This window comes from Aethina tumida, chromosome 1 (assembly GCF_024364675.1).
Source record: "Aethina tumida isolate Nest 87 chromosome 1, icAetTumi1.1, whole genome shotgun sequence".
In the NCBI taxonomy this organism is placed as follows: domain Eukaryota; kingdom Metazoa; phylum Arthropoda; class Insecta; order Coleoptera; family Nitidulidae; genus Aethina; species Aethina tumida.
Genome location: NC_065435.1, coordinates 53,727,897 through 53,745,194, shown reverse-complemented (window position 1 = coordinate 53,745,194; position 17,298 = coordinate 53,727,897). Strand labels below are relative to the sequence as shown.

General features: G+C 30.6%; 1 protein-coding gene across 2 annotated transcripts in view; it reads left to right on the top strand.

Annotated features, from left to right (window-relative positions):
* The first annotated feature begins 65 nt into the window (after positions 1-65).
* LOC109594076 (sushi, von Willebrand factor type A, EGF and pentraxin domain-containing protein 1) overlaps positions 66-17,298 on the top strand; it is a 59,967-nt gene continuing 42,734 nt past the window's right edge. For both annotated transcript variants that reach the window (XM_049968744.1, XM_020009243.2), the window contains exon 1: positions 66-365. In XM_049968744.1, the coding sequence (XP_049824701.1) occupies positions 281-365 (85 nt within the window). In that variant the 5' untranslated portion in view covers positions 66-280. The remainder of the gene's footprint in view (positions 366-17,298) is intronic.

Here is a 17,298-nt window from a genome sequence, read left to right as displayed (position 1 = left end):
GAGACTTCTCAATTTTCGGTACGGAGTCAGATGCTGTGCGAACTCCACGCGTGTTGGAAGTTTCGTCTCGCATTCCGGTTCACTCGTTGTCAGCGTGCGCGCGATATAACATCCATATAGAGTGGTCACGCTATCATCTCGCGAGTATCATTCCGATGCAGTGCAGTTAATTCCATTAATTTTCACTTAAACAACACAAGAACAATTCCATTAATAATATTGTCGAGTGGACAAAATGTAAATAAATGAAAATGTTTCGGTTGCATTTAAAATGTAATACATGACTTTCGATATAGTGCGATTACATGCGACTTATGCCATGGAGTTTTTCAATTTTATGGTGATCTGCTTAGTTCTCTGCTCTGGTAGGTAGATTTATAGAGAATGGCTGCGTAATTATTTAAATTGATGTAAACAAAACGTGCTTCAAAGTTGTTTGTTACGTCTTATTTAATTGTAAATTTACCCCTTTTAAACAGAATCTTGTTGATTGAAATATTTATTAAAAAAATCTAATTTGAATGAAATTTCTGAACTTTTTTATTTAAAGTAAAATAAAATTGAGTTATTTTTGAATGTATTTTAAATTTAGGTGGCTTCGATAAAAAATTATCCAACAACAACAGTCCAATTATAGAATGACAAAATATCAAACACTTCCCCTAAAAATATCTCGCCGGAATGTCGACGCTAAATAGACATGCAGTCTAGAGAGCACTTTAAAATTAGACACAAAAAATTTTCATTTTAGGTAATTTTTGAAAAATATATATCTTTTTGTATTTTAGTATAATAAGGGTAAATCAATAAATAAAATAGTTTTATATGTAAGAGTAAAATTTTAATAAAAATACAAAAAATTAAAATGTTAATAAATATAGAATTTAAATCATTTATATTATCAGATTTTAAATGAAATTTTTCGAAAATTTACACATAAACAACCAGTAAAAGTTAATTTTAAAAATTAATTGTAATGCTTATGTAGTATTAAACTAAACTTTTTGTTTGGCAGTTTTTTCATTTGAATTTCGCCTTAATTATGAATAAAAAAGGCCTTAATGGAAGGAAATATTTTATTTGTATAGTGTTATAAAGTTTGACAACCAAAATTTGATTCAAATTAGGCCCCCTAAACTTAATAGTTTTTAAGAAATAAATGATTTTTGAATTTTTATATATACAATGTGACTAACTGACTTATATAATATGTACTTGGAATCAAAAATAATAAATTTAAAGAGACATAAATAACTATTTTAGATAACCGACAAAAGCGCAGTGTCAGTTATCTAATACACATGTAATTTACGATAACAATGCGCCTCTTAAAGTATAATATAAGTGTTGTAAGGGGACGTTGTCCGAGTTTAGTAATTCCACTGTTTATTATATATATATATATATATATATATATATATATATATATATATATATGTGACCCATTTGAAAAATTAAAAATGAAAAATTCATAAAATTTGTATTTTTTGTCCGATTTTTTTCAATTGTAAAACATGAAAATATGTATATTCATAATTCTGTGAAAACAATAAGAATACTTGATGAGAATCACGTTGGCGATGACAAAAAAAATAAGTAAACGTAAATAAATGGTTTAACATTTAATATTTTGTCCAATATCTCTTATGGGCTATAACGTTCTTAGATTGGAAATTATTTGCCCGTCTATATAGTTGTAAACATTTTTGATTTGTTCAAACAAATTTGCTTCATTTATGATGCAGTTTGGTGTCATCATCTTATCCACAATCTCTCACACGTTTTCTATTGGATTAAAATCGAGAGATTAAGTTGGCCAATTTAAGACATTGATTTTTTGTTGGACAAACCATTCTTTAACAAACTTGGTAGTGTGTTTTGGGATAATGTTATGCTGAAATATAATATTTTTACGGCATTTCCCATTCACAATAGGGTAGCATGTCATAATATGTTACGATACCTAAGACGATATGATCTATTTTGTAAATCGGCACCATACCGTAAGCGGAAAAACAACCCCAAAACATAACAGTGCCACCTCCATATTTAACAGCTGTTGAAACATATTGTGGATGATGTCTGCTGTTTTTAGGGCGATGAACACCAACACATCCGAAAATATTAATCATTGATTTGTCCGAAAATTTTTTCTAATCTCTTGCTGACCATATCCGAGGCCTGAGTAAAAAGAAGTCATACTTTTCGATTCTTTTTTGAGGGACCAAAATGATTTATCTCCTAAATCTCCTAAATCTCTTAAATGTTGACCACGACGCATTGTTCTTAATGTAAACACAATATTCATGTATGAAAGATATAAATACGACTGAAAAATACTTGAGTCGCTTTAATTTTGTCGCGTACATTGTTTGGGCTTTTAGAAAAAATTAAATAAAAACAGTTTCTCCTCTATTACTTTATAATTTAGTTTTTAAACATTTTATTTAATATTTAAGACAATTGATCTAATTTTGTCCGATTGTGTATATCCATTTGAGGGAGTTTTCTATAAAAAATTTGATAGCATGATTTCTTTAATTTGCATGCCTAAAAATGTTTCAGTAAGTTTTTGTTTTTTGACAAGAAATGTGACATTTTGTCTACGAGTACATATTTTCATGCTTTACAATTGAAAAAAAGTTCAAAGTTCAAAAATTGTCAAAATCGGACAAAAAATACAAATTTTATGGGGGTATCTTGTTTTCAAATGAGCCTGTGTGTTTTTAAAAACCTCACATTTTTATGATTTATTATTTATACATTAAAAATATCTATCCATTAATTTTTATTATATAATATATAATTTTATAAATAGGAATATTTATGAAAATTCTTAGGATTTTTTTGCTATAAAATTATACACAAATAAATGTTTATAAAAATTTGTTTAATTAATTGAAAATGTTCCTGTACGTTGTATCACAATAAAATTAAAATTGCAAAGTTGTTGATCCATTTAATGGAAACCAATCACTTCAGTCGTTTTATTCCATTTTTAATAAAATTGTGCCGTTAAATGAGGACGCGCTTAAATGTAATTCACAAATGTAAACTGTATTTTGGTGTGTCTCGTCGAGATTTTAAAAATGTTTTTCATGTTTAAGCCCTCGAACCGGTCGCGTAGGTACTTACAAGCTCGCGAGCTTATGATAAATTGCCGACATTCCGCGAAAAATTCTAAAGCGACCCGCAGCCCGGCCCGCATTCATTGCAAATGCACCGTCTTAATTTTAAATGATTTATTCAGAATGTAGCACACACCTAAAACCGACTTAATTGTATAAATTACTGGAACGCTCGTAGTTCTCCGACGGTGTTCATTATCTTGTTGTCAAAACTTCGTAGACTGCCATTCGTTTTTCGTGAGAGAATTTCCCGCTATTCAGTTTAAGCATTTTAAATGATTATTACGCGGATGGGTATTGATCTCACGAATTCAATTTACGTCTCGCGGTTCGCTTATTTATTTTTTTTCCGTATTTCTTCCGTCGAGTGCTCGGTCTGATTCGATAAAAGCAAATTCATATGTTACGGACGCCCGAAATGGAATTATCGCGGAGCCGTCACTGAAATTAGATCCGACATTACCGCAATCGTTGGCTGTTAATACCGTCGTCGTCTGACTAATCTGTGCGTAAGAGAAGTGTCGCATATCACTGTAAATCTGAGACCCAGTTTCAGCCCCTCGTGGATAATGAATAGGAAGTTGACGTGAATAAGGCACTTCATAAATTAGGGCAGGAGCAGAATGTAATGCGGTAATTAAGCACCAAATGCAATTACTGTAGCTTATGCGTGTAATGTTGAGGTCGACACCGAACTGCCACCTTACTCACCCTATTTATAAATACGGGGCGAGTCTTTGCGGAAAGGAAAAAGTTCATCGATTGACCAGGGAGAGGAAAACTGACAAGTGTCCCGAGTTCAATTTTTGTCAGATTTACAACTTTTTTATTTATTTATTGATATATTGTCAAGTGGTAAAAACTTTCGACGGGTACTTTTTTACGCAGTAGTAGTTACTTTTATAGAAATCCTTAAAATTTAGATGTATAAAGTACAAACTTTAATTTATTTTTCATTTCATTAGATTTATTTGTACATTTTTTCTTATTGAATAGAAACAACTATATAAATGTGAATGTGAATGATTAAATTAAAAGAGTATAACAAATATATATTGCAACAACCACAAGAATGTTTGCCTATTCATCTTGTACAATTTGCTAGAATGGTTTTTTGTTGGTGATGTTTGTTTGTTGGATTTTTAATTCCAAATTCTGTCACAGATGTTCAGTTTAATCTGAGGGCCATAGAAAAACATTCACCATTTCATTAAAAAACCAAATTTTTACATGTGTGTTTTGAATGGTTATCTTGTTGAAACATCCAAACTACAGGCAAATTATTTTCTGAAAAGACAGAATATATTTTGCCAAGATATCTTTATAGACAAAACTATCCATTTTGTCTTCAATTCGTACTATGGGACCAGTACCAGATGCCGAAAAACATTCTCATACCATGATGTGTCCACCACCGCGTTTAACTGTTTGTTTTTGGTATTTAATATCGTATCTCGTTCCAACTAGTCTCCTTACATATAGCCTACCACCTGAAACAAACAATTTATACTTGGTTCCATCACTCCATAGATCAAAATGCGTCAGGTCCACTCCATATGATTTTTAGCAAACTCCATACAGTGTTTCGCTTAGATATATAATGCTTTGTCACAGCTATTTGCCCAAATAGTCCAACTTCACATAACCGATGTCTCACGTTTAATTAGACATATCTGCACCTATATCTTGGTATATTTCCTGGTTAATTTGCCTTGATGATTCTGTTGGATTGTTTACCGATACCCGTCTGATGATTTTATCAACATTTGGATTTGTTTTTCGAGGACGTCACATCCTTATAAGTGTTGTTACATTGCCCTGCGTTGATGGCGTTGATTTAGTCAATCACTATGAAAATCTTCAATTCTTTTTTGTAAATCTTGTGATAAATATTTGTTTTTTCCCATCTTTACAAACTGAAGGCTTCGACAATCTCCTAATGTAAAGAAATAATATTGAAATTCACTACATGACTAAAAATTAACAATTTTAGAAACATCAGTTACGATATCTTATCTCGATATAACGAATTTTCAGTTCAACCGAGATTAACAAAAATAATCAATTTCTTAATGTTACTCTATACTTTTGACGACCACTGTATACCGAGTCAACGAATCTAATAGATAGAAGATATAACTTCTAGGACATTCGGTATATCAAAATAAAATCTGGTATAGGTAAATGGTTTAGAGAGAGGAGAATTTTCTATTATTTTTCACTTTTCAGTCACTACCAGTTTCACCGGAAATGGTTGCGTTTTCGAATTTTTAAATGAAATATTCTGTATATTTTTACATTTTTCGATTTCTAAGACAATTCTCGATGTATATTGACCATTTTTACTTATATGAATGAATTTCGATCATAATCTATTGATTGAAACTTCTAAAGATGCCAACCACTCGAGTGATGAAACGTTAGCTGGCAATTTATTATCACTAAGATGTTTATGTCGGGAGAACTTAACATATTTTGTTAAAAAATCTCTAAACTTATGTGTTTATGTTATTTAAAAGCTTTTTTATGCTTTTTATCTTTTCCTCCATTGTATTTAAAACATTTTTGGCTTAAAAATGTCTTCAAGTTCAATAATTCACAAATTTGCTTTATAACTTCAAATATTAGATGAAAGTGATAGAAACGACACGTTTCATTCGCAGAGCATTTGTAGCATATCTGTAAAGGATGAAGTGACTCGTAGGTTAAAAAATGTGAAAGAAAACAAGGTCGTCTCAAATATAGCCGGTCTGGACAATCGGTTGAAGCTAGTAAACTTGGTGGAACACTGCCGAAAAAAAAATTTTAATGCCACAAGATACAACATATGTACAATTCTGTATGACTATTATGACAAAATCCTCCTCTTACCATAATGAAACCCCTTGAAATGGGTAACATTCTTGACTCCTTGATGATGTAATGGTCTGGACCAGACGATCAATCATTGTGCAGTCCAATTCCACTTTTGTCTGTGAAAAGTGCAGATTTCCATTCTTTTGTCAAGTGAACATAAATAAGATCTTGCTCATTCCAATCGTTGTTTATGCATTTGCCAAGTGTCTTCCTACCATAATTCTAGCTTTCGTTTTGTTTACCGCTCCTTGACCTTCCTGAAGCAGAACTAGTTTGATAAAATGGAGTACACAAGCGAGAAATAACCCTTTGTTATTGAACTTACCTGGGACTTTGATCTGATTGGCCCCAGATTTCAACTTTGTAATTTCTCTACCCTTCTCATCTGGAGTTAATTTACGTCTAGGCATAATTATCCCAACAAATGTCGACAAACACTACTGTAATCAATTATAATCTAAATACACATTGTATTGACTTACTATAATCACTGTCTTTATAGACAATCAAATACAATTAAAGTATTTTATTACTTAAATATAAATTTTGAATACGTGTGTATTAGATTCTTTATGTTTTGGTAAATTAAAATCTAACTGCTGGTTTTAGTTGGTAGATCGTTGCAAATTTGTACAATGCAAAAGTAATTAAGTTTCAAGTGCAATTAAAGTCGCTTATGTGAACAATGCTTCGGTTACAGTTGCATCGAATGTGTAGCCTTACGTTGTCGTCTATTTATATGTAGTGAACTTCTAAAATTATACACAGACGAATAAATAAAGTTAGTTGTGTCGCTTTGTGCGATTTAACACGGTTAAATCAATAGCCAGTTAATCAAAGGCTTGGAAGACCTTCTTCGTCAGCTTTCACAGGGTTGTCTACCTATTCCATTCTATTGTTCCATAATAACATTACGGACTAGAATTACACGAAAATAATCATTTCTAGCTGGTCTAATGGCACTTTTGTATTTGCTTTGCTACCCTTATCTGACGACACAATACACAAGTATTCCCGACAGGACAATTGGTTTTTAGATTTTCCAGATTTGGGAAATACCGTTTGTTTGTTTCGGTTGAAGTAAACAAATGAATGGGTTTGTGAAATCCCAAAGCCATTATGATAAGGCCCTAATATTTCAGTTTGACTTTTATGACTGGGGAGTGTGCGGCGCGCATCTCTGAGAGCTGTGTTTAGCGGGATAAATATTTATAATCGATTCACGTGGATTTTCTCTCCTGATCAATACACGACACTGCACACATACAATTGTAAATAACGACATAATGGCGTTAAAGAAATTTTGAAAATGGAGTTCGCGGTTAGTAAAGTTATGAAGGAATCTCCACATGTAGTTAAGGAAGTTTCCGGCAAGTACATCTACAACTTTTCTTGTAATAATAATCCTGTTGCATGTTTTGTTTTGCGAAACAGCGGCAATTTAAAAGTTTTTGAAATAGGAGTAATTGTGTTTCAGTTTTATGTGTTCATATATAGGGTGTTTCGCAGAAATTTTAACCACATTCTCACTATTGCATAAGTAGTCAATTTATCATATTTTTTTAAATGTGTATATGACAGAGTGTCTCACAACTTATCCGAAACATTTTAACCACCAACCCACGGTTACATAAGCAGTCCATTAAAAAAAAATATAATAAATCGACTACCTATGCAACAGTGAGTATGTGGTTAAAATTTGTCGGATAATTTACGAAACACACTGTATAGAAGATTAAAAAGAACGATGTGTTAAAATTGAATTCAGCGGGCCAAAGCTTGCATTCGAATTAAAGGGAACAATTTCGAACAGCTTTTATAGATGGACTGAATTATTTTTTATCTCTTTTCCTGTTGCTCTATTACATTTTTTTAAATGGACGTCTTATGTAACAGTGAGTATTTTTCGGATAAGTTGTGAAACACCTTGTATAAATTCTGATAGCTCTTCTTCGGTCATAAAATATATTTATAATTGCATAAGTTAATTTTTGTGTCTTCCATGAAATATTCCAAAGTAAAATTTCTCATTAAAATCCTTAAATCAACTTTATATTTGATTTGAGGAAGACTTATTTACAAGAGAATTAAGTTAAAATGCTTACTTACCTCTAGCAATTTTTGCCTTCGTTCACTTCAATTTGTGGAATTATTCAGAAATTTCAACTAAAGCAAGGGAGTTTTTTTCTAATTTCATTCTAATTTATGTTGATTACACAATTTTACACGTTTATACTCGAGAAATGTTTTGCCTCTTGATGTTCATCTTTTTAAATGATTTACTACTTGTTAACTTCCGGAATTGATTGTTCTGATGATTTTCCTTAATATAGTTTATCTTAATTGACATATTCCTTTTATTTGTTGTTGCGTTTTCAATCGATAGTTATTCTGCTAACTTGGATGACAAACATTGTTGTTTAGTATTAAATAATAGTATTGCTTCGTGTCTTAAATTAACCACTAATTTTTACTTACTTAATCGTTTGCTCCTTGTTTAATGCTAATCAATTAGTCAAATAAAGTATTGTTCAAAACTTAAAGGAATAATATTAGGAAAAGCTAATGATTTTCAATTGTCCAACAACTAAAGTCGAAGGTGGATAAGACACGAAGCGTAAAATTAGCTACGTCCTCTGATAGCCTAAACGTGAAGAATCAGCAACATGTCATATTTGCAAATTTATTACGCACTTTACTCCTATTTATAAACACTCCATTAATTTTTGATAATTCTAGATATTGTTTTTATGATCCTTCGATTCGGCTCAATTCCTGTATACACACACAGGAGGAGTTTGAGGATATTTATAAAAATACACAAAAATTATTTACATTTACTTTTTGTTACGAGTATTATATTTCATCTTTTTAAAAATGTTATTATTATTATTATTATTATTATTATTATTATTATTTGTAATGTACTGTGAAGTTATGTATAAACCCTGAATTGTTTTATAAAAATGTACGTAATATATGTATTTATATATCTAGCTATTCAAGCTTTTACGATTTATTATGTTTATTGTATTAAAATTATTCTCTTTTACGATGGAATAAGATTATTTAATTTTGTAAGAAATGAATCAATCAGTGGGCAGCTTCAAGAAAGGTCATTAGGCATTTAGGTGGTGGATACTGTACATCAGTAATTCAAAATTAATATTTGATATTACCTACTGGAACAAACCTCTTCTTAAAGCACGTGTATTGGTAACAGGAATACTGCAAGAATTCAATGCAGTCATGCTATGCTATATTCTAGACCACTTATAAAATGTTCATCTCTTACTAGAATCAATTGAGGAACAAGATTGGAATGGTGTGAAGATTTTTAAAACTGGGCGACAATTTTTTTTACCGACGAATTCCGATTGATTTTCTTCAGTATTCTCGTTGAACAAGAAATTTTTACATACAGAGGTGGCACAATAATTGTTTGGGAAGGTATCATTACACTGGTGTACAAGGTTTTAGACTGGAGCAACCAAACAATATTTGTAAGGTAATTTAGTGGGCTGGATTCGAATCTGCAACTGTAACGGGTTACCTATGGGAATTGGGAATGGTATTAAATAGATGTTAAATCGGTAAAACCAAAGTCTTTTTAACTTTAACTTAAATTAGATGGAGCATGTGTGATAGCTTTAGATTTAGAGACCTCTTGATTCAAATATCAAAATTAATTTTTTTATGTATATATTTTAAATTTAACAAATATTTCTTACTTTAATTTAACTTAAATATAGAAATATATAATATTAAACTTTGTATCTGATTTATATGCAAATCTAAAACAAACCCTTGTGGTTTACATAATAAATATAATAAATTGTTGTTACGAAATTATAATTACTTTAATGGAATATCAAAAACTAAAATTTCTCATTAAAATTTCTAAATTATGTAAATGTAGAAAAATGTGAAATTCAAATAAATTGGAATTTATCTTAGCTTACTTATGTCGAGTAATTTTTTGCTTTCCTTCACTTCGATTTATGGAGGTGTTCAGAAATTCCAATTAAAGTAACGCGGTTTTTCATAGTTTTATTCTAATTCAAGGTAGTCACACAATTTTACAAGTTTATACTCGAGAAATCATTTGTTGTTAATAATCATCTTCTTAACTTCTTGTTATCTTGTAACACCCATTATAATAACCATATTTTTTTAATTATAGTAGCGTTTTCAACTGATATTTTTGTGAATAATAATATTCATTTTAGTCAAATAAAATATTTTTTAAATCAAGAAATATTTCAAAACTCAAAGGAATAAAATTTTGGAATAAATTTCAATTGCACAAAGCTGAAACTGCAGATGGATATAGGACAAAGTTTAAAATTAGTCACTGATAACCTAAACGAGAAGCAGCAATATGTCGCGTTTCAAAATATATTACACACTAATTGTGTCTCCTATTTGATTCTTAATATTTCTCGTCATTGTTTTTATGATCCTTTAATTTCTCTTCGGACAGATAGTGTCCTGTTGCCTTGTCAATCACTTGTCCATGAGATATCAGTTCTTTGAAACGAATAAATACATAATGTCGTGCTCCAGAATCACTGATATTTTAGTCTATATATAGCAACATTACAGATTAAATTTTCAATAGCCATTTTTACCACAGGAATATTTAAAGGATTAACGCATACTAATTTCAATTTATCAATTCTATGGTTACTGTAGAATACTTCGGAAATATACAGAAACCGCATAAAAAATAAAAAAATATTTTTCATCTATTTAATTTAAATAAGACATTTAGGAAATATTAACATAGAGTTTATTCCAAATAAACTGGCGATTTCACCAAAAATTTAACTAATAAACAGACACGAGTTCATTGTAAATGTCAGTTTGTTTACTTCAGTTAAAAAATTCTAACTAATAAATTCCAAATCTACGGTCATTTGTGCTCCGATTAAATTAATTTACTTACCATTCGCAAAAGTTCGTTCGGCACAAAGAACCGCCAGATTAAAACCCTTCGGCTCAGTCTTATTTCTGAGTGCCTTTGTTCTGCCTTTTTTACTGCAACTTAATTTATTTAGTATTTCATATACTTAATTTCCAGTCTGAGTGTCATTTTTAATTACCTTTTTAATGCATTACAAGAAAGCGCTTTTAGGCTTTCGGTTCGTTCTAATTCAGCGAATGTAAATTCACGGTTACATTCGAGTCCGCTCATCGTCCATGAAGCCAAGCCAAGCGCAATAATGTTCATTAGAACGTATTTTATTAACATGTAAATTAATTAGTAATGTGACATTCTCAGTGCTCTTAAGGTAGACAATTTTAGAATAAATTAATAAAGGTTTAACAATTCCCCGAACATCAAAGGAAATACACTTGACATTAATTATAAAATTGAAATTGGGTGGCGGCAAATAGAAAATTAGGTTTGTAACTAGTGCCGCGAGCGTAATTGGTCCTAACATCTGCCAAAAATGTTGACTTAATTAACCGGGAAAGGAGTGGGGAATTGAAATAAAACAGCTTGTCTCGTTGACGTAATTATGTTTGAACTTAGTCCATTCCGAGAGTACATTTTCATTTGCATCCAACTCAAAAACCGCAACGGGTAGATTGCAATTTGGCGGAATGTTCGCATGTTTTAAGGTGGTTTTATGTGATAATAAACGGCATTTTGGCGGATGAATATTTTAGCGTTCGTATGCTGGGCATATTGGAGGAGGATGTAATTTATTGAATATCCGCATAAATATGAAGCGGAAATGTTAATCGTAATTTTCAGTAAAAAATTAATCTGCAACGGTACATGATTGATAATCTCATAATTCAAAATTTGCAACGTTAATCGATAAGCAATTTAATTGAAAACTTTTCCTATATTTCCAGGCCGTAGCTCGTTAATGGATTATTAAAATGACACTTTGTTATTCATTACTCTAGGCGATGCCTACGTTTTTGTTGTTAGCATTAATATTTCCAAGCCAAGATAAAGTTAATAAAAGCAATATCATTTTAAGCTATTATAATTTAATATATTTTAGAAAGGGTGACGAGATAATGCACACACACTTAATATTAAGATTCTACAGGAATTTTGGTAAAACTCTGATTATCTATCATAATAATCTTTATATTTGCAGAAAAAATAAAAATAAATTTTTAAATCAAATTAAAATTGTTTAGGTGCTGAATCAGAAATTGTTTAAGGTATTTCAATATAATCATATTTAATAAAAACAACTTTAGAAATTAATTGTGATATATAAAATTACAGAAAACAAAGTGGAACAGTTTTCTAATATCATATTTTCATCTTTATTTTTGAAAGAGAGTGTAATTGTCATCTAGAAAAGAATCCTATTTTGTCCAGATTTGTTTATATGATATAGAGATCATTACAAATAAAGTAAATGAGTGTTTATCTTAACTGGTTTGAACTGGTCAAAGTTAAAAATATTTTAAATTAATTGTAGCTTAAAATCATTAAATATAGTAAGTATAATTGGAATTATATTTATTCAACTTTATATACATATTTAAACTTAATTATAACTTAAAATCATTAAATATAGTAATTATAATTGGAATTACGTTTATTCAACCTTCTGTACAGATTCACAAATAGCATGAACGAATGATGAAAACTGAAAATGATGTGCACATTTTAATAGATAAGATTGTAAGAGATCTGCAACAGAAGCACTGAACTGAAGAGTTTGAAACTATAATTATTCAAAAATTTAAAATTCAGTAAAATTTTGAATTCGTTTTGTTAATATTGTTAATAGTTTCTGGAACCATTTAAACAGTAAAATTGGCCAAGAAGATAATATTTTTGCTTGCATAGGATCAAAATACTTCATTCTCTCTGGTTCTTCTTCTGGTATAATAATTGATAATAGACACAAAAGACAAACTAATCTATGTCATTAATAATATTTATGAAATAATTAATGAAATATCGAATTCTCTTAAATATTCCTATTAATTTTTAAACGGATTTCCATTAACAATCATTTATTTTATTTTAAGCTATTTAATTAAGAAACTAGACTAAGACTATAAATTTACTTTTTGCTAACTCAAATTAAAGTTTCTCATATCTCAAGTTGAAAGTTGTATTATTTTTATCAAAATTTCCCTAAAATGTATAAATTGCACCCAGAAAAAGACTTATTTTGTTGAAATTAGTTTATACAAAAGGACTCTGAGGGAATTACAAATTAAATAAATGATTTATCTTAATTGGTTTAAAAATGTAAAGGTTAAGCAAAAATATTTAGAATTTTATAACTTAACCTCCTATATATATATATATATATATATATATAAGTGGGATTAAATTTATTAAACCTTCTGTATCTTTTAGCAGTTTCTCAAATAGGCTAGGAATGATGATCTTAAAAGAAGATAGAACTTAAATAAATAGAAGAACTGAAATTGATTTCTCACAATCTTGGCTAAGAAAATATTTTTACTAGTTATAGTATTCATTCTTAGTAATTTTTGTCCTTCTTTTGAGATAACAATTGAAAATAGACAAACTAATTATGTCATTTTTATTAATTAAATTATATTAATTTGTAGACTTCCTAAACATTTATAAGATTTTCATTTTATTTCAGGTTATATCGTACATAAATCCGAGCAAAAAATTATTGTTTGAAAAAATATCACAATAGAAATTATGTTCTTTCTGAAATTCAATATCAGTGGTCCAATTTTAAGAAAATTTGTTGAATACATTTGTTCTTACGATTATAAAAATGTAAAAATTTTAAAGAATTCTTAGAGTATAGGGAAACGTGGAATGATAAATGAAAATCAAAACCACCGTCTTAGAATTTTAACTTTGTGGCCACTCATGCAATTGCCAACCAGTACATTTTTCTCATCGTCATCAGTTTGTACTACCTTTCACATAACAACATCATAGTCAAACGTGTAAGTGGTATAGAGAATGATGGTAAGATCTGATTGAAAGGCTAAATCCATAATTTTTTGTGGCAAGATCTCTCACTTTTAACTCTCACTAGATGCCCAACGTTAAATCGCCTTTTCCTTAGGATATTTTTCCAAAAGAATAATGCGCAATTTCATAATGCATATTGGTTAGTTTGGAATGTTTCTAACATTCCCATCTGAATTTATTGCCACGGCTAGCAAAATTTTCAGACCTATCATCCGTTAAACATATATGTCATATCATAGGCAGAAGCCTACGAAATTCATCTCCTCTTCCACAGACTTTGATCGATCTTCACCATTACGTAGAGGTGGCATTTAATAAGGTACCTAGGGACGAAATGGACCACATCATTAGACTAATGTCGAAGCGAGTCATTTACTTTCTATGTTGTTGAGTATAATTTAATAATATCCTAAAAATTGTTTCACTCACATAAGTTTAGGAAAACATCGAATGATAAATGAAGTCAAGACAACCGTCTTAGAATATTAATTGTACGAGATTGTTTTGTAATTTATGCAATTGCCACCCAGTAGTTTACAGATGGAAAGTTCCTTACTATGTGAACTGTTTTCTGTTGAATCCTGAGAACTTTTTCCCAATGTCTTCAGTATGTACTTCCTCTCACATTGCAACATCGTCGTCATAGATGAAAGTGACATAGAGAATGACAATGATAAGATGTTATTGAAAGACTAAATCCATAATTTTTTGTGGAGAAGTCTGTTAATTTTAACTTCAATTAGTGATAAAGGCCCAGCATAAAATCCAGGATTGTAGTTTTTCAACAGGACACAACTTCATATTGCAAGGGTTACTTTGGAGTGTTTCCAACATTCCATGTACATTTATTACCACGGCTAGCAAAATCTACATACAGGTTTACCATTATTAAACATGTGTGAGATATCGTAGACATAAGACTTTGAAATTTATCTCCTCTTTCACAGACTTGGATCGATCTTCAGCATTAAATAGAGAAGTCTGAATCATTGTAGGGGTTCAACTCACTATTTGTTTAAAAAAAATTATACTGGTTAATTCAATATATTTAAATTAAAAAATCATCATAACTTGATGTGATTTATTTTATATGTATAATTTGATAATATCCTGAAAACAGTTTCAGTCACTTAACTTTTAAAATAATTGAATTTTTACGCATTTGCCACACACACGATACACCAGCCTATTCGCAGATTTTCGTCTATCAGCAAAATGTGTTGGTTGGACAAATAAAATTAATACATAATCTCATTTATATACATTTGGTGCAGTACGCCGCACTGGCTAATTGTGTAAAGTGATTACGAGATGGGAATTGTGTACTACAACAAATTTACATACAGTATATGCACACGTAACAATATGCCTGGCAAACATCAGACTACGACTCTACGCTAATGTACTAATAATGCTTGCATGTAAATTTTGCTCAACACAATCATATTTACTTATTCATGATACCGACATGTGCACAGCTTCCGAACATCAAACCATTCAAAGCAAGATAATGACACCAATGTACGTTTGATTCCATCTACGCTTAATTAGTTCTCGCATTTTGCGAAATCGCCTTTAAATAAGCCAAAGATCCGGCGGGGTGCGACAAAAATATTGGACGCCGTGGAAAATCCTAACCATCCGATAAGGTTGCCATGCCGCCCGTGCCCGTTTGCCAAATAAATTGCCCGCGGCGTTTATAATCTCACTTATACGGTGGTAAATATTGCTCTCGAACATGTGCTTTCCGTTGCTGGGTCTCCGCCTTCCGTTTCCCACGCGAAAATCGCGTAGGAAACTCGGCGGGTTTTCTGTCGTTAGTTACTGCTCGGTAACATTTTCGCTTAGCCAAGATAAAGAATGATGGAAATTACTAAAAAGAAACAGGCAGCATATTATTACTTACTTTAATGTACAAGTTGTACCAAATATTGCCTTTATTCTTTACAATTCTTTAATAAAAAGACATTTTTCAATTTTAATTTTTGCACTAAAACGACGTCCAAAAAATGTTATGCAAGAAACTAATGTTAGTATTGGACAAAATTAGAGCGATTTTCTTTTTGTTTAAATACTTAACAATATATACTTACAAGATGTTTGTTCCTTTAAATAATAAAATACATATATATAAATTATATTATTTATTGACGAAACATATCTTGCAATAAAACCAAAAAACCAAATGTGAAAATCTAATGATTTAATAAAAACAAGTGTTTTTATTAATTAAATAAAAATATAGTGGAAAATGATATTACAACCCCTTTAAAAAATAAAATATCATCAACCGAATATCCAAATATTTATTAATATGTTAATTATAAAAATTATGTCATATTTAGTTTTTTTATTAAAAAGTAATATCTGCACGGAGCTCTTTGTTTATTTACGATCGACTTACTTCAACTTGGCATGCTCAATATCGGCTTATCGAATAAGTTTTTGTCCAGATTTCGCTACACCTCCTGTCTCGGAAAAATTATCTGCCGCAGGTCTCCATAATGGTTTTGACGAATCAAAAGTCTTCTTTTCATTGCATCCCATACTGTTTCTAGTGAATTAAGGTCTAAGAAGTTTGCTGACCAAGATTCACCATATTGGTTAAATAAGTTAACAATGGGTAAAACTATGTTGTCGCGATATCTGCATTCAAAGTGGTTTCAATTAAAAAGACAGTATTAATCCCTCCCCAAAACATCAATGAACATCGTCCAAAATTCACCACCTCACGAATATGTTGTAGCCGTGCTTGGTTTCCAGGTTCTCCCAGATACGCATCCTTTCATAATCTAGGTGGTAGCAAAGTCTCGACTCAACAGAAAAAAGAATACGGCTCCAATCATCCATCACAATTAAGATGTTCATGTGACGAAGCTAAACGAGGACAGCGATTTCCAGGGAGCAATCGGAGTACCTTTAAAGGTTCACTCTCAAACAGACCTTGCTCTCGGACAGGCTTACTGACGGTTTGACGTTATACAATCATATCATGAGATCTAGGAAGCTCTTGTCTTAGTACGGTAGCTGTTATTTTTTGCAAAAGCAAAAAGCAGATTTGTACCGGTGTAGTCATCCTATTGCGGCCTGGATGTCTTTCATTTACGTCATTATAGTCATCGTATCGATTCCACAATCTGCTTATAACACTCATAGATGTGTCTATTTGACGAACCACTTCACGTTGTGATTATCCACCCTCTATTATCTCAATTGCTCCTAATTTTTATTTGTCACTTAGAAGGTGACCATACAATAAAAGTATTTTTAGAAAAATTTGATGAATATTGGATCAATAACACAAAATATTCTAATTGCACAGTTTAACGAGTACCCAGAAACACAATAAATAGTAAAAAA